The 24385-nt window shown below is 42.1% G+C and overlaps 1 protein-coding gene across 5 annotated transcripts in view; it reads left to right on the top strand.

The window, feature by feature from the left end:
* hdac4 (histone deacetylase 4) overlaps positions 1 to 24385 on the top strand; it is a 165824-nt gene that overhangs the window by 127528 nt on the left and 13911 nt on the right. For 4 of the 5 annotated variants that reach the window (XM_046839337.1, XM_046839320.1, XM_046839328.1 and 1 more), the window contains 9 exons: positions 567 to 753; positions 1035 to 1168; positions 3798 to 3900; positions 5029 to 5075; positions 8823 to 8930; positions 10818 to 10873; positions 12063 to 12150; positions 13154 to 13273; positions 13648 to 13745. In XM_046839337.1, coding sequence (XP_046695293.1) covers positions 567 to 753; positions 1035 to 1168; positions 3798 to 3900; positions 5029 to 5075; positions 8823 to 8930; positions 10818 to 10873; positions 12063 to 12150; positions 13154 to 13273; positions 13648 to 13745 — 941 coding nt within the window. Of the gene's footprint in view, positions 1 to 566; positions 754 to 1034; positions 1169 to 3797; positions 3901 to 5028; positions 5076 to 8822; positions 8931 to 10817; positions 10874 to 12062; positions 12151 to 13153; positions 13274 to 13647; positions 13746 to 17547; positions 18024 to 24385 lie in introns of those variants that run through there. The other variant, XM_046839354.1, reaches the window with a different exon arrangement.

The raw sequence follows: 24385 nt of genomic DNA, 5'->3' as shown, positions 1-24385 counted from the left end.
GCTCCATCGCACACACACACACACACAGTGATTTAAACAGCCTATGAATTTAGTGACAGCAGAGGGAGGCTTTCTGTGCAATAAAGCCTCTGTATTCCAAAATAGGCCTCCTTTATTCGGGCTAAATGTGCAGGTCTGAAAAGTTTTCAGGTTTTTACCTTTCTATAGGTTAGATCTTTTCCGCACTGAGACATTTATAAGGCATTTTTGGTTCCTCCCTTTTTTTTCCGTTTCTTTACAATACAAAAATGTCAAAGCCGAACCATAGATCAGTAAATCCATTAGGCCTCGAGACTAAAAGTTCACCATTGCAAAAGGGGGGTTTTGCCTGTATTTATATAATACTTTGAATAATATTTGGTAAAAAAAAAAAATTATAAAAAAAAGGACATTTGGTTGACTTTTTTTGGCTCCTTTATTCTATTGTTGTGTAAATGCCTCCACCTCGTGGCAGTGTCTTGTAACTGCAGGACTATTTACAATTTATCATGAAACGCCCGTGGCTTTGCTTTGCCTTGTTCTGAAGTCTGCGTGTATGGCTGTATTTCCTCTCTGTCTCCGAGCAGCAGGCTTTGCTTTTGGAACAGCAGAGGATCCATCAGCTAAGAAACTACCAGGCATCGATGGAGGCCGCCGGTTTGTCTGTCACTTTACCAGGCCACCGCCCACTGTCCAGAGCTCAGTCCTCTCCAGCTTCTGCTTCATTCCCCATTGTGGTGCAGGAGCCCCCGACTAAGCCGCGTTTCACCACTGGTCAGTACCTCCAGCACATTCACCCTCTTATTAAAAAAGAATCCAGTGAACCACCAGGCACCAAAATATATTGTTTTTATTGTGCCATGTTTAATGTTGTAAATATACACACACAATTAGAATATATATACAATTAGACACCGCTACAGTACATAAAACCTGCTAAAAGGACATACATTTAAAACAAACTAAAAACTGTCGGTCCCTTTTGAAAGCAGTGTGAGAGAGAGAGCGTGTGTCACAATGCTCGTGTGTGTGTGTGTGTGTGTGTGTATTTTCAGGGCTGGTGTATGACACTCTCATGCAGAAGCACCAGTGTATGTGTGGCAACACAAACACCCACCCAGAGCATGCGGGCCGAATCCAGAGTATCTGGTCCAGACTGCAGGAGACCGGACTGCGCAGCAAGTGTGAGGTAGCGAACTCAGGACACACTTTATAAATCAACAGAGTAGCCCCCTGAAATGGCGTTTTCACATGTCTTCCTTATGTCCATGTGACTTGTATCCCATCTTTACTGATCAGGGTGCTTTTTAGTGGTACAGTGTGCTCTCAGGATAGTCTCTCAGGATGGGTGCACTGAGTGCAGTGCATCTTATTTGTCTCTAGAGGGTGCTATACAGCCACAATTACGCCTCAAACCCTGGTCAGTCTTTCAGTGCGTTTCAGTATTCATTCTCAAGTGCTGAGACTTTGAAAGTGTGACACATGATTACAGTGGTTTGATCGAACATCAGGTCAGGGATCGCTATTAGGTCTACCAGGGAAAAAGGCTCCTGTTGTGAAATCACAACAAGCACAAAGCCATGCATCGAATGGAGTGGTGTAAAGCATGCAGTGGAAAACGTGCACTGTGGAGTGGCGAATCATGCTTCTATGTTTGGTGGTCTGATGGGCGAGTCTGGGTTTGGTGGATGGCAGGAGAACGCTGCCTAATCAGCTGCATTGTGCCAGCTGTAAACTTTGATGGAGGATGAATTGTGGTATGGAGTTTTTCATGAGGTTGGGTCACAGCCCTTTACTTCCAGTGAAGATGAATCTTAATGCTTTAGCTTGATTGGCCTGCACTAAACCCTAAACTAACACAACCAAACACCTTTGGTGGTGAACTGAAATGGAGGTTGTGAGCCGGGCCTTTTTTTTTTCTGTAGAGAACCAAGTGTTTCCCTCCAGCAGAGCCTCTACTGGGGAAATGGGCAAAATAAATTCCCCCTGGAAGAAGTTGCGGAAATCCTTCCCATTGCAGTCCCTGTCGATGTAATAGTCAGGTGTCCCATTACTTTTGTCCATATTATAATGCCGTCACACAAAATGATTTGAGTTTGTAAAGAAGTTTTATAGATTCAGTAGTAAATTCCTGCAGTATTTCCAAAAACTGTATTGTAACATTATCACAATATCAATATTTTATTATCTTATTGCCCAACCCTAATATGATTATTGTTTAGGTAGGGGGAGGAACCACCAGAGGAAGCGATTTATTATTCACCAAAGCCAAATTACGCAGTCTATTTGGATATTTTAATCGCCTCAGATGGATTAGTTTTCTCTCCACAGTCGAGCGTAAATTCTACACTCGTGAAAAGGCAGAAAAACCCCTAAACAAACACTGTCGCTTCTGAGTGCTTTTATAGCATTGGGTCCGGCATGGCGATACTCTTATACTCAGCAAAGACACCTGCAGTGCTTAATTCCTTCCTCCTAGCATCATGAAGACGGCTGACGTGCGGTGACTAAGCCCGAACCCGAAGTTAATAGCTCTAACTGGATCTAATCTCTCCCACCAAGCTCTTCTTCTCTGTGCTCCATTGCGTCACGGCTATTAGAGCCAGTCGCATAGTTGCCGTCTCTGTTTTTCTACAAACAAACAAGTAAACAAGCTCTCTCTCTCTCTCTCTCTCTTACCCTGTCTCTATTTCTCTCCCTGTCTGTGTCTATCTGCATGGTATGGGAAGTGGGTGTAGCTAGCTCTTCTGTGAGATTGTTTATTGTTCTGGGAGATGGGAACACAGAATTGGGCTTCAATTAAAGTCAGTTATGACTCTAATACCCCCTAATCTACAGCAGCCGGAGGGCCCCCACTCCCCTTTTTTTTTAACTGCATGTGCAGTTAAACCCTAACCCACCTTCCGCTGCTGCAGGTGTCACCATCGCTTACACACGCTCTCGCAGGTGAGCGGCTCTGGATCGCTCCGACTCCTCAGAGAACCCCCTCACGGTCTGGCCGAATGCCACAGCTCACTTTATTGCCGAGCCGCAGCTTTCCTGCTCCAGAGCTTTGTTCTGGTGCCGAGCACATCCAGACTGAAACCCGTTGCTGTGTTTATGCACCTAGTGCAAACTTCAGCACAGACCATAAGTACACGCTTTAGATATCACGATAATGTGAGCAGCCTTCATGCGTATATGAGCACACACACACACACACACACACACACACACACACACACATCAGAGGTCTTTTTGTCACCTTGTGTTTTGTGCAAAAGTGAATGAGAACTGATTGCAGGTACAAGCTAAAGGTGTGAGTGAAGAAGGTTGAAAATCTGAGAAACCGTTTGAGCCAATGGTTTGGTTCTGTCACATGGCTAGTATTATAGGCATGCGGCGTGCATCACTCGTGCAGAACCCGAAAAAAAATGTCAGTTCCAATGTTGCCTGCTCTTCAAATGTGCCGTGTCCGTGCATAGAACATGAGCGCTCACCTGCTGCTCTGTGGAAACTTTGGGGTTAGGGTCTTGCTGAAAATCACTTCCTGTGATTTTCCTCTATCATTTACACAAAGCTGGTACATATGTTTAACTGTCTGAAAGGTGCAGTTTGCCCCAAGTTGTTCCTAGACTTGTAGAAATCATATGCAGGTCTGTGACAGAAACGTTGATTCGCAGAATTGTGTGTTTGAATTCAAAGCTTTCGAGGGATTTAGAGGAAGGGACCATGCACAGGGCTCTGCAAGCTACAACCAGCTGTTTTAAATAAATAATTGTTGTCAGATACTTCAAACTAATGCAAATTGTGTGGTTTGTTTGTTTGTGTACTTGCAGTGTATCCGGGGCAGGAAGGCCACACTTGAGGAGCTGCAAACAGTCCATTCTGAACCTCATGTACTGCTCTACGGGACCAACCCACTAAGACAGAAATTAGACAGTAAGGCCAATACACACACAGATTTTTTTATCCGTATGTTTATTTATATTAGGGCAAAAGCGCAAATTCATTTTAACGGCCCTCATTTTTATTAATTAATTTAATAATTCACGCCCCCTTTCTTTACTCGGATATAAAAAATAAGAAACATCCACCGAAAAATCATTCGTAATCATTAAACATTTGTTTTACTGATGCGCCAACTCTCAAACGCAGCACCAACATCCGGCAAATTCGCAATTAAAACCGTCCGTGTGGAAACATAGCAAAAGTTCCGTTTGGTGTCCTGATGATTAACGTCATTTGAAACACCATAATCACTTTAAAAAGTGTACAAGATTGTATATATATTTATGCTTTATGCAAATGTATGTTTATTATATATATATATATATATATATATATATATATATATATATATATATATATGTATGTATGTATATATATATATATATATATATATATATATATATATATATATATATATATATATATATAAATAAATGTCCTGACCTGGGTAAATAAGAAGGAGCTGTTTTAGTGATTCGCTCTCTGTGAGTGTGTGATCAATCAGCTTTCCCCCAAAACACTGCAGCCTCTGTAGTATTAGGCTTGTTTTCAGCACTTCACACTAGACCCAGTTCCTCCCCAAAGCTTATTTTCACAAACAGCACCGTTTCCCCTTTTTGGCTTTCATCAGATCTGAACGTGCCCCAGAGCTGTCCGTCAGTGCTCCCAGAGCCTCACACAGTTTTCCATGACTTCAACCGCTCCCATGCTTTCCGTTCAGTTGATCAAACGACGTTCGCCAATTAAACACGCCTCCCACGCGGTTTATCATTACGTCCCGTGCTACACTCGATCACACACGCAAGCACAAACACACACATACACAGATCTAATCTCGCCTCCTCCCCACACCCTCCACGCCGCATGAGCTCAGGCGACGGCCAGAACGTTCTCATACAACCAGTTTCTACCCGTCAATCTCATTTTTCACCAAATCAGACAGACAGCTGGGGGCAACACTCACATTACCAAACTTGATGAAATCTCTGCTTTAGAAGGCCTCGGGGGGTCCTAAAAGGTGATCATCACCTCTTTCTTACTTTCTTTTCTTCTCTGCAGGCTCTGTGACACCCATGTTTGTGAGGTTGCCCTGCGGGGGCATCGGGGTAAGTTTTTCTCTCTGCTTCTCTTATTCGCGTGTGTAAATAATGGGACTGTTTGTTCCCCAGCGAGTCCCCCATCCCTCCTCCCCCAACCCCAACCTCTAGCAGCAACAAAAACTGTTGCTGTGCTTACCGCCGAGCGGGTAATTGTGTCCAGATGTTTTCTATAAACAAGCTGTGTGTGTGAGGAGGTGAATGCAGTGGAGAGAGGGCTAATCTTTTATATTATGAAATACCATGTGTGTGCTGAGACTAGGTGTGTATCTGTGTTGCAGTGTGCTTCACGGTCTGTGTGTGTGTGTGTGTGTGTGTGTGTGTGTGTGTGTGTGTGTGTGCGCGCTTTTGGATGAATGGATGGCCGCTTCTCCAGTGCTGAGTGAGCAGAGCTGTGTCTATTCTGCAGCGTCGTTTTGATGGCTGTTTTCTACCATGTCTAAATGAACCGCCAGCTTTTAATCCCCCCCTCCCTCCAATCCACCACATCTCCAGTGTTTATGAATGACCAGGCACAAGCATTTCAGCACCTACTCAGAAACATTCAAACCGCGTGATGTTTGTTTATTGATTTTGTTTGTTTGGTTGCGTTCGTGTGTTACGGGTTTCGGTAAACAGAAGTACGTTTGGCGTTTCTTTGGAAGGAGTTTCCAGCGCCAATGCATTAACCCTTCGGACTTATTAGGATTCTATTGCCGTAATATGACGAGCTGTATTATTGTATGATTTACTCCAAGAATCAAATTAGAGGCTGGTGGACTGAGCAGCCGGTTATAGCTGCTATTACTAAAGCGCTAACAGGGAAATGACCCGTTTTGCGGAACCGTAGTTGTGTTTCTGATTTTGTTTAGTACGTTTTTTTTTTCTTTTCGATTGTGCTGTTATTAGAACATCTCCCCCTTTTTCCCCACTGCATGATGAAATGAAAATACAGCATATGGACCAAAGTATCAGGACACCATTTTTCAAGGCATGTGCCATGTGTGCTTCTTCCCCTAATTGTTCCCACAAAGTCAAAAGCACACTATTGTATAGGATGTATAGCATTCACTCAATGAAGATATGATTTGCATGGGCTGGAGTGAAAAGATCTTGAGCATCCTGCTATAGAGTAAAATCAACATAAGCATAAGTCACTAAGACTGCTGTGTATCAGTGCTTATGATGAGCGTCCTGTACAAATTACCCATATTACCCTGATTATTATTCCTTGTGCCATCTTTAATGTTATGCAAAGCATTTTTTGTGGCAATAGATAGAGATTAACTTGAAAAAGGTTCCTCATTGTCCGTCCTGGAAGAAAAAAAAAAAAAAAGAACGTGCATGTGTAGTATTTATTAATGAGTTGTGGTTGTGGGATGTGAGTGCTGGCGTAATGAAGGTGTGTATGTGATGTGGCTGAGGTGGGGGGTGTAGGTTGACCCCCATCAGCGCTGTTAGCCGGGTGATGAATAGCAGGCAGGCCTGGCAGGCTGCTGCAGTAGAACCGGTGCAGCTTGGTGAGAAACAGAAGGTCTCTGGACTCTTTTATGGAAATGGAACAAAATTGTTGTCTTCCTGCATCTCCACAGCTAGCCTCCGCTCTGAAAATTAGCCTGTCAGAGTCGGGAGAGACTGCCTTTCTTCATTCCAACGCCATCACCCCCCCCTTCTCTTCCTCCTCCACCGTACTCCAAATCTCCACAAATGTCCATTAAGAGTTTTTTTTCCCCTCAGCCTCTTTTTTTTTTTTCTTTCCCTCTCACACACTATTTAGTTGCCTGTGTTTGCTCAGGCATGCACATAATACACATCTCTCAGCTTTCAAGCCCGTGTAATCCGTCACTATACACTCCAGTGTCCAGTTTTTATTTTTCACCTCGTGCCTTCTCAAATATCTATTCCGCTTTTTATACATCCACACTGTCTTTCCCTTGACCTCGCACTCTGTTTCTGTTCTTGTACTTAATTTTTTTTTATAACTGTAAATTCACCACAGGCTTGTAATTCGTGACAGAGTCATTCTTGGCCAAGCTTGAAAGGGGTACTGTTTTTTTTTTTTCTTTTCTTTTCTTTTCTCTCTCTCTTTTTTTTAAAGACTGCCCTTGAGCACTCATGCCATTGCAATAAAATTCATAAATTGCCAGCGAATATATATGCACAAACGAAGCCCCCTTGGGATTTACCCCACGAGCCCTCAGCCTCTCGGTTCACGGTTTGTTCCCCCCCCCCCCCCCCTTTCTGAGATTCCAGCCTCCCCTGTGTGCACACAACACGAGGAAAACATTGTTCTCTGTACACGCCGAAATAAGTGTATTCTCCCGAGCTGCGAGACCTTAAAGCCGAAAAAAGCAGCTGATGTAATGGAAGGTTGTCTTTGGCGGCGCTCGGTTGTAACGTTGCCGTGCGTCGAGGACACCTGTTCATGAGCTGACTCCAAATGTACACGAACGAGTCCCTGGGCTTTTAAGTTGGCGCTGGATTTTGTATGTGCACGTGTGTGATGTATTTTTTGTGTGTGTGTGTTGGGGGGGGGTTCATGGTCCAGGTCCAGGCTGGAGTAATTGCATGCTGTAGGACAGGCGTGTGTTGGAATAATGAATACCGAACTGATGAATGAGTGTTTTCTGTGTCCATACTTGGATGACACACGCGTATACACACACACAGTCCTCCTGCCAGGTTTTTTTTTTTTCTTCTCCCGCTAACGTTTACTCTTCATGGCACCGAATAAATGCTCCTCTCACCTGCAATCTTCACTTGTATCCCAATTCCGAACTCGCGGGAGAACCGATTTCACACAATTCAAACCCACGACATTTTCACATTTGTTGCGCTTGTAAGCAGTTATTTAGCACGATACACACATTCCTGTTTGCCACACAGGATAACTCTGCGTCTATTTGGAGTTGGAATGTATTTCTCAGAAACGTTACACTGCAGTCTCGCTTCCACTAAGTCTGTTGCAGGTTAGCACATGAATCACATTTCTTATATTTCATTATTTTTTTTTTCTTTCATTTTTTTAATATATATAAATATAGCCCTTGTAGCTGCTACATGTATCTGCTAAGGTTTCAAAACAGGGATTTCTTTTCTGTGGTGTCAGACAGGTCGGCTTAAATATTTCAAAATATATCCCACAGGTTTTGAAATTTGGGGTGAATTTGATACACGCACATTGTTTATGATTCAGAAATAGAAAAAGTGTATTTTTTTTTTTTTTTTACAGAATTATTTGTGAAAACCTCCAAGCCACTATCGTTAATCGAATCAAATGGTGATGAGTTTCTCCTTACACTCACATTTTTCAGAAACTATTGCTTTCCTGGCACTTTCATGCACTCATATAGTAATTCTGCACAACCACGGTAAACAGAAAAGCAGAATGTGAGCAAACCCTGAGCCAGGATGTTGAGGCAGATAGCAGGAATCTGTTTCTTTAGTAGGGCAGATGCCTCAGCATGCTTTCTGAGCACTAAAGGCGTCTAGCAAGTGTTGGAGTAATAACGCCGGTGTTTACACATTGCAGTGTGTAAGCAAGGCCTGACTTTTTTCTGTTGGGTGTGAAGATTAGTGTTTACTGTGGCATCAGCCCAAGCAAATATCACACCACGGTTCACTGTGTCGTAGAATCGAATGTGTTTTTTGTCCCTGTCTTGGATTGTTCATGCATCTGTTAGCAAAAAACACCTACAATCACATTATTATTGTTTTCTTTTTTCAAAGCCACTGTAGTGTGTTGATGTTTATGCACCCTTGGTTGTGTGTGTGCAGGTGGACAGCGACACTATCTGGAACGAGGTACACTCTTCCAGCGCGGCTCGTCTGGCCGTCGGCTCTGTGGTGGAGCTGGTTTTTAAAGTGGCGTCTGGAGAACTGAAGGTAACACCATCCTCATCTTCACATATACACTGTGTCTGTCACTGTGTTTCATTTTCCCCCAAAACAATTCATCCAGAGGGGGAACAAAAAATGAAGCTATAAGTTCATTCAGCCAAAAACTTTCATATGAAGTAAAAAGTAGAAGTGAAGATGTTAAATATTATGTGAGGTTTTTCCTGCATAACAGTGTATTAGTCTAATATAGGGCCAGTGTGAACAGTGCAGCAGGTGGGAAGATTCAGCACGAGCAGTCTGGAACGCATGACACCCCCATGCATGTTAACATTTTTATTTAGTTTTTTTATTATTCGACATAAACTAAAGGTTTTAGAACTTCGAAATGTAGAACACAAAGAAAGGAATGCGCATTTTCGGCACTATTCCTGTTCCCGACATCAAACGTTTTACACGACAGGTCAGAGTTTCTAAGTTTAATCTCTTCTACTGAAGAGCTGTACTACAACTTTAATTGCAATAGGATTTTTTCTCTCCCTTCTTTGTTGAGTCTACTTATTTGTCTTCCGCTGATCTACTAATATGCAAATTCTGAAACAGGGAAAGGTGAAAAACAGTGAAAAACAGAAACACAGGAACATTTTATAAACAAAACAATTAGTGGCTTTTTTATTTTTATTCATTTATTTATTTATTTATTACTCAAATGCATCTTGCAGAGGTATTCAGACCCCTGACTAATTATACCTTATTACCGAATTATTCCATTCTGTTCAATATAATTTAAAACACTTGAACTCAAAAACTGCTTGGATGGTCACTTTGGAAATATAAAAAAAAAAAATGTGTGTGTATATATATATATATATATATATATATATATATATATATATATATATATATATATATATATATATATATATATATATATTTAAAACCCCATGCTTGCTTACGTTTTCATCCTCACATGTTAACATTTGGTCTTTTGGACTTACCAGCTTTGATTTTGTCCACTTCTTCTCTGGAGATATGCTTTAGGTTGTTCAGGTTGTTCGGGTGATGCTTGTGCCACTGTAGGACATTTCATCTGTTTGTTCAGTAACATGAGTTAATTAATTAGTGGTATGAATACGTTTGCAAGGCACTGTACCTACATTCCATTCAATTCGCTTTGATTTGTATAGTGCTTTTCACAATGGACATTGTCCCAAAGCAGCTTTACAGAGATGACTAGGTAATAAAATATGAATTTACATGTGTAGCACCGATCCCTTCATATTTATCAAGCGGATTAACTGGTATGTCTGTTACCTTTTGGGGAAAGTGAGTGAAGGAGTTCATCTGTGTGTGAGATCAGCTGATATCTGGGCATCCGTTCAACGGGAAGCAACCGAATCTCAACCGAATGCAAACACTTCTGTGTGTAACCACATCATTAGTGAGAGTGCAGATCTCAGCACACACACACATGCTCACACACTCGCAGCATAACATCCTGTCTGCCAGTCATCCCACACTAAAATAGAATTGCAACACCTCAGCCGCAGCCCAGCCCAGCCCAGCACTCTCGAAGCACACCGCTGAGAACCATCATTACACCGGCTAGGCCCCTCTCTGGAGCGAAAAAGAAAAACACTACAGCACAGCTGCTTCACCGTCATTAGGATAAGAAGTCCCTGTGCTCAGAGAGTTTTCCACACTCATCTGAGTGCAGTGACTCGCTTGTCAGCACCTCTACCGTTACTTTAAATACTCTGCCGCATGATCCTCCGCTGACCCGTTTAGTCCGAATGGAAAACGAAACTCAGGACCTCACCAGGATTTAGAGTAACAGAATATCACGCTGCGAGTGTGAATCGGCCCGTTAGGGTGTGTGCGAGCCCGTGCGGTGGTACAGCTGATGCAGCTGTGTGTGTTGGTGTGTGTTTACAGAACGGTTTTGCTGTGGTGCGGCCTCCAGGACACCATGCCGAAGAGAGCACCCCCATGTGAGTACCACTCCCCTCACTGCAGAAACCACTTCACCATACTGCTATACAAACACCGGTTCACTTCTCAGCTCAATCAGCTTCACTGCATGAGTCCGTTTATCCATTACTAGTAACAGCAATCCTGGAACTTATTTTCTACCAAATCAGACTATGGATAATTTTTATAGCCTGCAATATAAATATATATGTACACATATATATATTTTACCATCCAGAATATTGGATTGTTTGGATCATGAAATGATACTGGGATATACATTATATATTTAAATACTGATATATACATATAGTCTTACCCGTTCGACCTGAGGTTCTAGTTTCCACAAGATTTGTACATCCCATTCCACCATTTAATCCCCATTTGCTACTATAGTATCCTCCACTCTTCTGAGAAGATGTTCCACTACATTTTGGAGTGTGGGTGTGGAGATTAATGCCCATTCAGATACTGAAGGAGGGTGAGCAGGCCTGGGGTGCAGTCAGCATTCAAATTCATCCCAGAGATGTTCAGTAGGGTTGAGGTCAGAGCTTCTGTATAAAAGGCCACTCAAGATCTTTCACTCTATCCCATGTTAAACCCCTTTCTTTAAGGCTTTGGGTCTCTTGGGAAGGGAAAATTGAGCCGGTTCTGTCTGTGTGTGGCTGTATGTGTTTTTCTGTACGTTTGTTTCTGTGTGTACGTCCCTGTCTGTCTGTCTGTCTGTCTGTCTATGCATCGCTGTCTCACTGTTTTGGTGTTGGTGTGTGCGTGTTTTAAATACCGGTGCAGAAAGTGATCCGCATTACTACTTCCTTCTTTGTTTTACAGAAAAGCCTTTTTACTAAACCGGCCTCATTACATAAAGGTTAAGTGAAATGATTGTTCCACTGAGGCTTTGAGAAAAGGTTAAATCAGATGGCGGTTGCAAATGTTGTGGTGAGTGTGTCAGGCTTAGTAGAGGCTGTGTGTGTGTTCGTGTGTATCACAGCGTATAGGCTGTAGGCCAGGCCAAAGCACTGTTCTCTCCACTCTGAAGTGTAGCCAGAACTCTATGGGTGAATTGTCATTAGTGAAACGGGAGAATCCACTCGACCAGGGGGTCGACTTTACACAGGATTACACACTACACTGCTCTCCTGTTCTCGCTGCTCTCCCTTACTCATCTATCTCTCTCTCTCTCCACTTTTTCTCTCTTTCCAATAACAGGGGATTCTGTTATTTTAACTCGGTGGCCATCGCAGCCAAACTCCTCCAGCAGCGACTGAATGTCAGCAAGATTTTGATAGTGGACTGGGTGAGTGTACTTTTCTATTCTAAATTCTGATTGGTCAGAAGCTGTATTCCCAATTCTATTTATTAATATGGCAGGTTGCATATATCATTTACTTCAGAACAGAGCGAAAAAAAGAGAATTATAAAAATAATTACTGCTGCTATAATATGTGATAACATGAACCAATAATTTACTTTGAGTAAATTATTGGTAAATTACTGTAATATAAAAAAAATAGATAAAAAGCACAGACTATAATTTGAAACACTGGTTACACTGAGGGAAGTGGAAACTCAGAGGATAAGATGTGGGACATCTGAACTGAAGGTCATAAGCACCACCAAGCTGCTGCTATTGGGCCCTTGAGCAAGGCCCTTAAATGCTTAAATGCACAGTAGTATAAATGAAGTCGCTGTGCATAAGGGCGTCTGCAAAATATCATTAAAAGCAAGTATAAAGCCACATCTTGTCAAAACCTGAAACTGTTTTCACAAAGCATTTCATATCATCACTGACAGGTTAATATACGTATGTAGGTCAGTTAGAGTCCCTCTGAGGACTCCAGAGGCATGATCTGGTCCTCTGTGTGCAGTAATCCTGCTGGCCCGGCCCGACCCGACAGAGATCATTAAGGTCTCAAGATGCCTTTGAAACGCCGCTCATTTCCTCCTGTCTGTCACGCAGCACTTCTGCTGGATCACTACACGCAATCACACAATGACAGCATCTCACTTCAAAAGGCACAGGATGAGACGCACAACCCTATTAAACATTATTACAGTCAGCTCAGAATAGAATGTTTATACTTTTTTTTATTATTATTATTTTAATGTTACGAAGAATGTGTCACACAATGTCTTTTCCAGCATAGCATCTGATTTTGACATTGTGTTAGACGACTAAAATTTTTCGTGTTCATATGATGCACCGTGTGTGTTTTATCATTTTTTTTTTCTACCACGTATGGTTTTGGTTTTGGTTATGGTTTTCATAAAAAAATACTAACACCACTCTCGTCTTTTAGGACGTTCACCATGGCAATGGCACCCAGCAGGCTTTCTACAGTGACCCGAATGTGCTGTATCTGTCCCTGCATCGCTATGACGACGGGAACTTCTTTCCTGGCAGCGGCGCTCCTGATGAGGTCAGAACCACAGACGCAGCTGAGACACCAACTCATCATGTCTCATAGGCTAAGAAAACAGAATAACACTACGTTTTTTTATTTTCCTACACAGACACACACAGGTTGTAAGCGATATATATATATAATACCAGGATATATCAACGTTGTGTACTGATGTTTGATTGATTGTCTAAAGGGTTTGGGACTCAGAAAAGTATCGAATCTCAAGTTAAGACAGGTTCTAGGGCCTAGAAACTATTATGGGGGCCTAGTTCTTATAAAGTATGTACTGAAAATCTGTTGTTGTCATTAACAAGTATATTTGTATTATAATTGATGCTTTATGGAGTTCCACTGCTTTAACATAAACCGTGTGTGTGTGTGTGTACCAGGTGGGCTCAGGGCCTGGTATGGGCTTCAACGTGAACATGGCCTTCACAGGCGGTTTGGAGCCTCCCATGGGTGATGTGGAATATCTGGCTGCCTTCAGGTAACCACAAGTGTATCTTCAGCTAGTTTGCAATGTTGCTTTGGTTAATGCATTTATCGTTTAGTACTTTAATAATAATTTGACTCATTGAAGTTCTGGAAGCAAAAACTGAGTACCATTTTGAGTTGCTACATTGAAATTTGACTGATCTGCCTCCTTGCTAAATTTACAAGATACTCCCTTGGATGTTATTTCTTCTTCTTCTTCTTTCGGCTGCTCCCATTAGGGGTCGCCACAGCGGATCATCCGTCTCCATACCACCCTGTCCTCTACATCTGCCTCTTTTACACCAACTACCTGCATGTCTTCCCTCACCACATCCATGAACCTCCTTTTGGCCTTCCTCTTTTCCTCCTACCTGGTGGGTCCATCCTCAGCATGCTTCTACCAATATAATTTATGTCCCTCCTCTGCACATGTCCAAACCATCTCAATCTCGCCTCCCTCACCTTGTCACCAAAACATCCTACATCGCTGTCCCTCTAATAAACTCATTTCTAATCTTATCCATCCTCGTCACTCCCAACGAAAACCTCAACATCTTTAGCTCTGCTACCTCCAGCTCCACCTCCTGTCTTTTACTCAATGCCACTGTCTCTAAACCATACAACATCGCAGGTCTCACCACAGTCCTATAAACTTTCCCTTTCAATTTTGCAGATACCCTACTATCACAAATCACTCCTGTCACTCTTCTCCACCCACTCCACCCTGCCTGCACTCTTTTCTTCACTTCTCTAACACACTCTCCATTACTTTGCACTGTTGAACCCAGGTACCTGAATTCCTCCACCTTCTGAAGCTCTTCTCCTGCAACCGCACCACTCCACTGCCCTCCCTCTCATTCACACACATGTACTCTGTCTTACTCCTACTGAGTTTCATTCCCCTTCTCTCCAGTGCATATCTCCACCTCTCCAGGCTCTTCTCAACCTGCTCCCTACTCTCACAACAAATCACAATATCATCCGCAAACATCATAGTCCAGGAGACTCCTGTCTGACCTCGTCCGTCAACCTGTCCATCACCACTGCAAACAGGAAAGGGCTCAGGGCCGATCCTTGATGCAGTCCAACCTTCACTCTAAACCAGTCTGTCGTACCTGCTGCACACTTCACTGCCGTCACACTGTCCTCATACATGTCCTGCACCACCCTTACATACTTCTCCGACACACCTGACTTCCTCATACAGTACCACAACTCCTCTCTTGGCACCCTGTCGTCGCCTTCTCTAAATCCACAAATACACAATGCAATTCCTTCTGTCCTTCTCTATACTTCTCCATCAACATTCTCAAAGCAAATATGGCATCTGTGGTGCTCTTCCTCGGCATGAAACCATACTGTTGCTCACAGATGGTCACCTCTTCTCTCAGCCTGGCTTCCACTACTCTTTCCCATAACTTCATGGTGTGACTGATCAACTTAATACCCCTGTAGTTACTGCAGGTCTGCACATCTCCTTTATGCTTAAAGATCGGTACCAGCACACTCTTTCTCCATTCCTCAGGCATCTTCTCACCTTCCAAAATCCTGTTAAACAATCTGGTCAAAAACCCCACTGCCATCTCTCCTAAACATCTCCACGCTTCCACCGGTATGTCATCTGGTCCAACCGACTTTCCACTCTTCATCCTCTTAATCGCTGCTCTCACTTCCTCCTTACTAATCTTATCTACATCCTGCTTCACCATCTCCACATCATCCAACCTTCTCTCTCTCTGATTTTCCTCATTCATCAGCTGCTCAAAATACTCCCTCCACCTTCTCAACACACTCTCCTCACTAGTCAACACATTTCCCTCTCCATCCTTTACTGCTCTAACTTGCAGTACATCCTTTCCAGCTCGGTCCCTCTGCCTGGCCAATCGGTACAAATCCTTTTCTCCTTCCTTAGTGTCCAACCTCTCATACAGCTCCTCATATGCCTTTTCCTTGGCTTTCGCCACATCCTCTTAACCTGCTGCCGCATCTCCTTGTACTCCTGCCTACTTTTCTCATCACTCTGTCTATCCCACTTCTGTTTTGCCAACCTCTTTCTCCTTATGCTCTCCTGCACTTCCTCATTCCACCACCACGTCTCCTTGTCTTCCTTTCTATTTCCAGATGTCACACCAAGTACTTTTCTAGCTGCCTCCTCATCACTCCTGCAGTAGTTGCCCAATCATCCAACACCTCCTTAACACCACTGAGCCTCTCTCTGACCTCTTCCCTGAACCTCACACTACACTCTTCCTCCTTCAGTTTCCACCATCTTATTCTTCTTTCAGTCCTCACTCTCCTCCTCTTCATCCTCGCCTCCAAAACCATCCTACAGACCACCATCCTATGCTGTCTAGCTACACTGTCCCCTGCCAACACCTTACAGTCGCCAATCTCCTTCAGGTTGCATCTCCTGCATAGCACATAGTCCACCTGTGTGCACCTTCCTCCACTCTTATCGTCACCCTATGATCCTCCTTCTTTTAAAATAAGTGTTCACCACTGCCATTTCCATCCTTTTAGCAAAATCTACCACCATCTGCCCTTCCACATTCCTCTCCTTAAAACCATACCTACCCATCACCTCCTCATCACCTCTGTTCCCTTCACCCACATGCCCATTAAAGTCCGCCCCAATCACTAACCGTTCTTTCCTAGGTACACCATCTACCACTTCATCTAATTCACTCCAGAATCTTTCCTTCTCATCCATCTCACAGCCAACTTGTGGAGCATAGGCACTGATGACATTTATCATCATCCTTCAACTTCCACCTTCACGATCATCACCCTATCAGAAACTCTCTTCACCTCCACTACACTCTTACTGTACTCTTCCTTCAGAATCACCCCTACACCATTTCTCTTTCCATCCACACCATGATAAAACAGTTTAAACCCACCTCCAATGTTCCTGGCCTTACTCCCTTTCCACTTGGTCTCCTGAACACACAACATATCTACCTTTCTCCTCTCCATCATATCAGCTACCTCTCTCCCTTTACCCGTCATAGTACCAACATTTAAAGTACCAACCCGAACCTCCACTCTCCTACACTGCTCCTTTCCCTGCCGTCTCTGTAGACGTCTTCCTCCTCTCCTTCTCCTCCTTCGTTATTTATTACTACTAATTTCACATTTTGTTTTCAATTCCATTTCATACAAGCCGTGATAACCTTGATAGCAAGCCATTTCTCTGTGACTAAGAAGTGTGACATTTTTCAATATTTTGATTAGCATTTGTTTTTCTTTCGAGCCTGGTGCAGGTTTAGAGTTTCCTGCTGAGAAATGGCAAGTCCTTGTATAAGGTCCCTTGCCTTCTACTTCCACGCCCACAGAATACTGAAAGTGTCTGAAACGTAGTGAGCACCTCACTGTGTGCCTGAATCTTAAGCAAGGTCAGATGAATAATCTGTTGCACTGCTGCATGTAAATGAAGCTGCTGCACTGATTTCATCCTGAAGAAGCAGCTGAGGAAAGTGTGCACACTGCCTACGACTTTCACACGATTTCACACACACACGCGATCTTTTTGCATCCAAGGGAGAGTAAAGGAAAGTTGGAGAAGCAAGCTTTCAAAACAATGTCTTGTAACAATTAGTTTAAGCTCCGCCCCTCTTTTGGCCAGTCTCTTTTATCTGTGTACGGTGGCTGATGCGAGTCTTTGAGGATGTGCCAGTAGGTCTGAGCCCCATTAGCTCCGGTGTCTGGGACTATTAATAACCCTCTCCCCCCACGAACGCCAGCACACGGCCTATTTCAGACCTTTTCTTTGAAGAGGTCAATCCACAACAAACACGTTCACTCTGATCCTGCAGGTAGACAAGCGGCGTGACAAACAGCCCACAGCACGGCTGCAGTAAACCTGCATGATCCGTGCTCATCCCTTTCTTCACCTCCCGCTCAGCCCTTATGGTCCTGTGTTCCAGTCTCTCGGGCACTGTAAATCTCCCTGCAGCGCATCACTGATAAACAGCACAGTTTTGCTCCGGCCTAAGCTCCGCACGCAGTGTCTAAGTGGTGCCAGCTGCTTCACACAACGCATCACTCGATGCTTTCTTCACCGCAGCCAAACACGTATCTTCCCACAACACACTTCTTACACCGAGCCGTCTGACACACACATTATATTCAGTCTGTTTATATCGTGTCCTGCTGGCATCTATCTAACTTTTGCTTTGCACAGCAGAAATGCCCCAGAAATTCATTCTGTTAGTGTTAAAAATGTCGGATCTGCATTTTGTTACTTTTAATGCTTTTTATTAGACTTTTAGCAATTTATATTTTGCACATGTGGCTGTTTCATTGATCTTTGCATTGACACAAATGGGTAAGCATAGTGCATATATATATATATATATATATATATATATATATATATATATATATATATATATATATATATATATATATATAAATATTAATTAAAGGATAGGTTCCCTTTTTATATTGATTTCTCTTAAGATTTCATCATTCTTTTAAATCAGTGACATGTTTTCTTGCCATCGTCACCACTAGTGCTAAAATTTAGATTGACAACACTGTATTTATTTCTGTAAAGATGTTTTGGGACAATGTCCATTAAAGCACTAAACAAATAATATATTCTGTACAATCCTCTATTCGAATGATCTATTATTGCGTTTTTGTCGTAATTGTTACGATGGAGACGTTTATTTCGAAGGTTCAATCTCTAGTATCAGCATTCTAACAGTCAAGTCTCCACAGATGTTCCGTTGCAATAAGTATAACTATAAATGGATCAAAAGAATGATGTCATTCTTTTATAAGTAAATATATTATAAGCATTTGATAGAGTAATGTGGAAACAATCAAGCATTAAAAAAAGTAAAAGGTGGAAAAATTTTTTAAGTAGTACATTTTGTGTGTATATATATATATATATATATATATATATATATATATATATATATATATATATATATATATATATATATATATATATATATACACACACACAATTAATATAATAATTAATGAATTATTATAATTATAATAACTACTAATTGGGGTGTTACAGTACACAAAATTCACGGTTCAGCTCATTTTCGGTATGGTTTGGGAGGGGAAAAAGTAAAACATAAAAGAAAACACTTTTAAATAACATGCATGCTTGGTTAAGTAATATATAAAATAATATTTTATGATATTTTATAAAAAATTCAATTGAATAAATCTAATTAATGCAAACCAGTTTTCTATTATATTTATTCAATTGAGTAATCAATTAAATTGCCCCAAATTACATAAAATAAAATAATTGACAAAAATTAAATTTAATTGTTTACATTTCTAAGACCCCATTTGGGTAAAACAGATTTGTATGTAAGTGTGTGTGTGTGTGTTACAATTAATATAAACATTTCTAAAGATATGATCTACTTAACTGTTCTACTTATTTCAGCATACGTTAACAAATGTCTTCATTTCTTCCATCCTTTATTCATTTCACTCCCTTGATATATAGAATTGTCAGAATTTTCTCCATGGATTATTTATGCATAATACTGTAAATCTTATTTCTGGTACAGAGCAAGTAGCCACAGTGACATTGCGTAAACTCTAGTTTATTTTTTATTTTTTGCATTTATTTTTAATTTTTTAATTTTTATATCCCTGGCATTACTGTGTATGTTTTCAAGTTAATAATAGTAATTAAAAAAATTCACTCTTAGTGCAAGGCAGAGACTAAACAAACTTGCGTTCTGCCACTTAATAGGTTCCTGAGGAATCACAGATTGTATCTATGTTCCGCGCGTGAAAAGGAACCGAAAGCCCTGTACCGAAACATTTCAGTACGAACATGTTCAGTTTGTTTCAGTACGAATATGTATACCGCTACACCACTAATATATAATTATAATAATAAACTAATAATTTTCCCCCCCCGAAATTAAAATCCGCACTGGCTAATTGAGCACCCGCTTCCTGCAACTTTTATCCACATGTCCCACTGGAGTCTGCACAGCTGTACACTGAGGAGCTGAACAGCTGATTTGGAGTGTGTGCAGCTTGCAGCATTATGCTATAACCCCTAGGGAATACTAAGTGTCATTGGCTGAGAAATATGAGGGGTAATGTGTTGAAGTGTGACTCAGGGTTGGTCACAGGAGCCCCAGTCTGCTGGTGCAGAAGTGTGTGGTACTGTGGTGTATGACTCTCAGAAGCATACTTTGCTGAATGATGATTCAGTCTGACTCTTTCCTGCCAGTCGCCACTCTGAACTTGGCACCCAGCCCTATACAGTCAGCTCATTGGTGTTGATCATGGTACCCACAGCACTGCAACCTGGCCTGCTCTGCTCTGCTCTGCTCTGCTCTGCTCTTTGTCTCATTCTCTCTTCTCTGCTCCTCTGCTTTCTATTACACTCTGTCTCCTGTCGTTTCACCATGCAATTACACAATGAAAAACATTAGCGTTGTTGAACATCCCATTCCGAACTTAGTTTTCCAGGAAGCCTTTCACTAGATTTTAGAGTGTGGATATGGGGATTTTGTGAGGTCGAGCAGATTTCGCTGATGATGAGGAAGCCTGAGGTTCAATCAGTGTTTCAGTTCATCCCGAAGGTGTTCAGTAAGGATGAGCTCAGGACTCTGTGCAGGCCATTAGATAGAGAAATAAGAGAATAAATAGAGCCAAATAGAGAATAAGGCAACAGAAGAATTTACATAATTATCTAATAATGATAGCAGAATAAAATAGAATTCACGGTGTAATAAAATATAATAGTTATAATAATTAGAATATGGGCGCGAATATAACTATGAATGAAATGCACAGTATATACAAATACGTAGAAACTTTGCACCCATGGAGGCAGATATGGTGCGCTTTCCAACAGTTTTGTTTCGCTAGCAACAGTTTGGGGGAAAGAACACTTATGTGGGTGGTGGTCAGATGTCTGTCCACAGACTTTTGGCTGTCGAGTGTGCATGTGTGTTCCAGTTATGTAATTGTAAGTATGTCCAATTTTGCAGGAGCTAGGCAAATCAATATTCACTTATTTTCCCCACAACGCCATCAATGTATATTTTTTTCCAACATTGTCGATGTCGCATGAGTCATGAGTTTAGTAATGGAAAGCTCAGGAGTAGTAGAGCAGCATCCTGTTGGAAAAGAAAGTGTGCTCGTGCACTGACTCACTGACTCTTCCTCCTTTTTGGCCCTTGCTAACAATCTGATGTTCTTCTTAATCATGGTATAGGTGTAAGACTTTTCCTAAATACATGCAAGTTAAAAAAATGCTGACTGCAGTCTTGGACATGCACCCATGAAACAGAATGAATCAGAGGATAATAGTTGATGATTGTTGGAAAAGATGGTGCAGGCCAAGTATCAGGCAGAACATAGGATCATGTTGCGTCACTTTCCTTGAGGTTGGACATTGAAGCACTTCTGTGAGCAGATGCATTTGTACAACGGTGCATTCGAACTTCTCCTTGTGCCAAAACACGCAGGGTAAAAAAAAAAAAAAAAGAAATAAAATAAAACGAATCAAAAGTAATATAAGTTTTTATAGCTGAGCTAAGCATCTTCATGAAGATTTACTTTATTTATACCCCAAGCTTCAAAAAAGAAGCTTCTCCAGCCCACAACTAAGGCTTATCTTCAGTCAGAAATCGTAAGCCAATATGTGCAACTAGCATAACTCTAGGTTTCCCATCCAGGGTGTATTCCTGTCTCATGCCCAGTGATCCCAGCATAAAGCAGTCACAGAAAATGAATGAAATGAAAAAGTGTTTACAGTTAACAGCACAAAAACCGCTCTGTCTGTCCAAGACCGGGGAGTTTAAAAGAAACTCTTCGTTTTTGGGGTTTTTTTTATACCGCTCGACTTGATGATCTCCTTTTTGCTAATGCACTCAATTCCCCACATGAAGAGCTTGGCGATTATCTGATGCATTAAATCCATGTTCATGTTCAAATCCAATTTTTGAGGTCCAACCCATTGGAAGGAACCATCCCTCTGCCAAACTCTTCCTTACGTGCTCTCTCTCTCTCTCTCTCTCTCTCTCTCTCTCTCTCTCTCTCGTTTTTCTCACCACCCTCTGAACGCTGATTTATATCTCCCTTAAGACCAGAGAGGGAGAACCCAGCAGTCTATATATCTTTCCTTTTTGTCTTTTCTCTTCCTGTTTTCTTGCATTGTTCTTCCCTGCTCTCTCTCTCTCTCTCTCTCTCTCTCTCTCTCTCTCTCTCTCTCTCTCTTTTCGTCTTTCTGCTTGGTTAATAATGCGTTATTGCAGCAATGATAAAGACTGAACAGAAAAATGCATATCCCACCAAGCAGATGAGGCTGCTCTGGTGTAAACAACCACCATCTTCCTGTCTTTCTGCCTCCCTCCCACTGTCTCGCTTTCTCCAGCGTTTTCCTTCTTTCCTCTCAGCTCGGTTTCGTGGGCCGTGTGAGACAATGCGTGCCTTGCGGCGGGCTCACCTTCTTATTTAGCCTACACTCAGTGCCACGTTGCATTTACAGGGGATCAAGCTCGAGATGAAGAAAGAGGGAGAAAAAAGATAAGAAAATTGGCTCTAATGAAAACCAGAAGCCAATGCATTCTCGCCATGAACTTGGAAAAGGAGAGGAGAACTGAAGTTAATTCAAACCAGCTCTCCGCAACGCCAGATGACGAGGCTTTGAAGTGTTTTCCCCCTTCTTTTCCTTTTAGGTCTTTCTTGACTTTTTTCGTACAGGGGGAAAGATTGGAAAAGCCTTTGAGCCTGACAGATAGCCCTGGATAGCATTAACCCTTCGTTGGTCCTGGTGGTTTTACAAGTGGGCCCCATTGTTTCCTCTAACCACTACTGGCCTCCCTTTTTTTTTTTTTTTTTTTTTTTTATTGGGGTGGGGTGCTGGGTATTAGACATAATTGTAAGGATGAATTATTTTTTGACAGCATGTGGTCCCCCTGTCTCACTTCCACTTCTCGCAATTTGTCTCGGTGCACTGCAGGAGAATCCGCAGAGGCATTTGCTAATTAGCGATCATAAATCTTCGCCAACCATCTCTCACGAGGTCTTCTGCAGTGGATCAGCTGCTGCTTGGCCTCTCCATTGCGAGCATTTTCCTCTGCACAACCTTTAGCGATGATAATCTGAGGTGGATTGCAAGCTTTTTTTTGTTTTTGGCGGAGCGGATGAGCGCTTAATGAGAAGGGACCTTGGCGTGTTTCTTGTCAGCGCCATGTGAAGACGACGGCGACGACCTTCTCCGATGCACGTTTCCAAAGAGCGTCTGTTTGGATCATTAACAAATTGGCCTGATCTCTGTAGCATCATCATATCCTGTAGATACAAAAACCTTCTGTTGTCTTCTAACAAGTGGCTTCTGCCAAGCCATGCTCCAGTTCTACACAGTAGACGCCTCTGACTCGGGCTCTTTCAAATGCACTGCCACTATCCATTAAAAAAAAAAAGTAGATCGACCGTTTTACTCTCCAATGGATATTTTGCTTAAGGCAGTTTTTACATGGAGTTGATTGATGAGGATATTCTAGCGTTCAAACAGGTCTCAGCCATCCATGCCTAGAAACTGGTCCCAAACATAAGAATTCAAAGGTTTCCTCGATGTTTTAAGCCCTGGCTTTTTTTTTTTTTTTTTTTTTCCATAGGCCAATAATTAGTGCACGTGGACCTATAGCTCTTTATGTGGGTTTCTACTTTAGATTTTCTTTTCTCATCATTGAATATAGAACCAAAACTCTCTAGAAATGGTCTTGACTCGAAATCAGAAAATGGCAGAGTTATCAGACTAGGTACTGTAGCTGGTCATTTCCCAAGAATATCTTCGAAGGAGGAAGGCATTAGACCCCGAGGAGTTTGGGGAAACCGAAGGAAAAATTTCACATGAATTTAAGGATGAAATGTTGGGAAAGAGTATTGATGGCGATTGTTTTATGACTAAGATGGGTTTGTGTCATCCTTAGAGTAAAGGGCTTTGAGGCTTCCTGATAATCTCTTGGGAAAGAGCGGAAAGCCCGAATGCATGTAAATGCATGTTCCTCTGGCCCTGGGAAAGCCACTAAGAGCAGCACAGTGTGTTCTTTCAGCACTGCTGTCAGGGTACTGGCCTGCAATAACCACTAAACACAGTGGGATACTGACAGTTGCCATTAATCCAGGCTCAGAAATGAGCTAGACAAAGTCCAAAGAGAATTTTAGTTTTGGGTTCACACCTCTCAGCTTTAGAAACATGTGCTTTCTGCATTAAAACCATAAGGCTGATGAAGGAATAGAGAGTCTCGCAACTTTCTATCCTTAAGTAGTCTTTTTCTAGTGCTGAATTCTGTATTAAACATGTTTAAAGCAGCACTTTGCCCACCAGTTTTTGGTGGGGAACATTATATTCACCTTTTATGATTAAGCGAGGACCCTGGTTGTGTGGTAGGAAGGATGAAGGAGCGTGTTCCAGACTGATCAGGAGGTCTGGGTGAACGCTGATTCCTCACTCCTAAGTTCAGACAGACTTTAGGAAGCTCGGTAGTTTTGGTAGAAATGATCTCTGGACGTATTCCACCAGGGTTTCAGACAAGGCTGCGTTCTTGCTACTGTGGAAAATCCCACAAAGGTCTGAAAGACAATGCCAAAGCATGGAGAAGAGGGGTTTAAAAGGTGTTGGGACCCATGAGGTGTGAG

This window comes from Silurus meridionalis, chromosome 3 (assembly GCF_014805685.1).
Source record: "Silurus meridionalis isolate SWU-2019-XX chromosome 3, ASM1480568v1, whole genome shotgun sequence".
Lineage (NCBI taxonomy): Eukaryota > Metazoa > Chordata > Actinopteri > Siluriformes > Siluridae > Silurus > Silurus meridionalis.
Note: the sequence above shows the minus strand (reverse complement) of the source record. Positions and strands in the feature narration are given on the sequence as shown.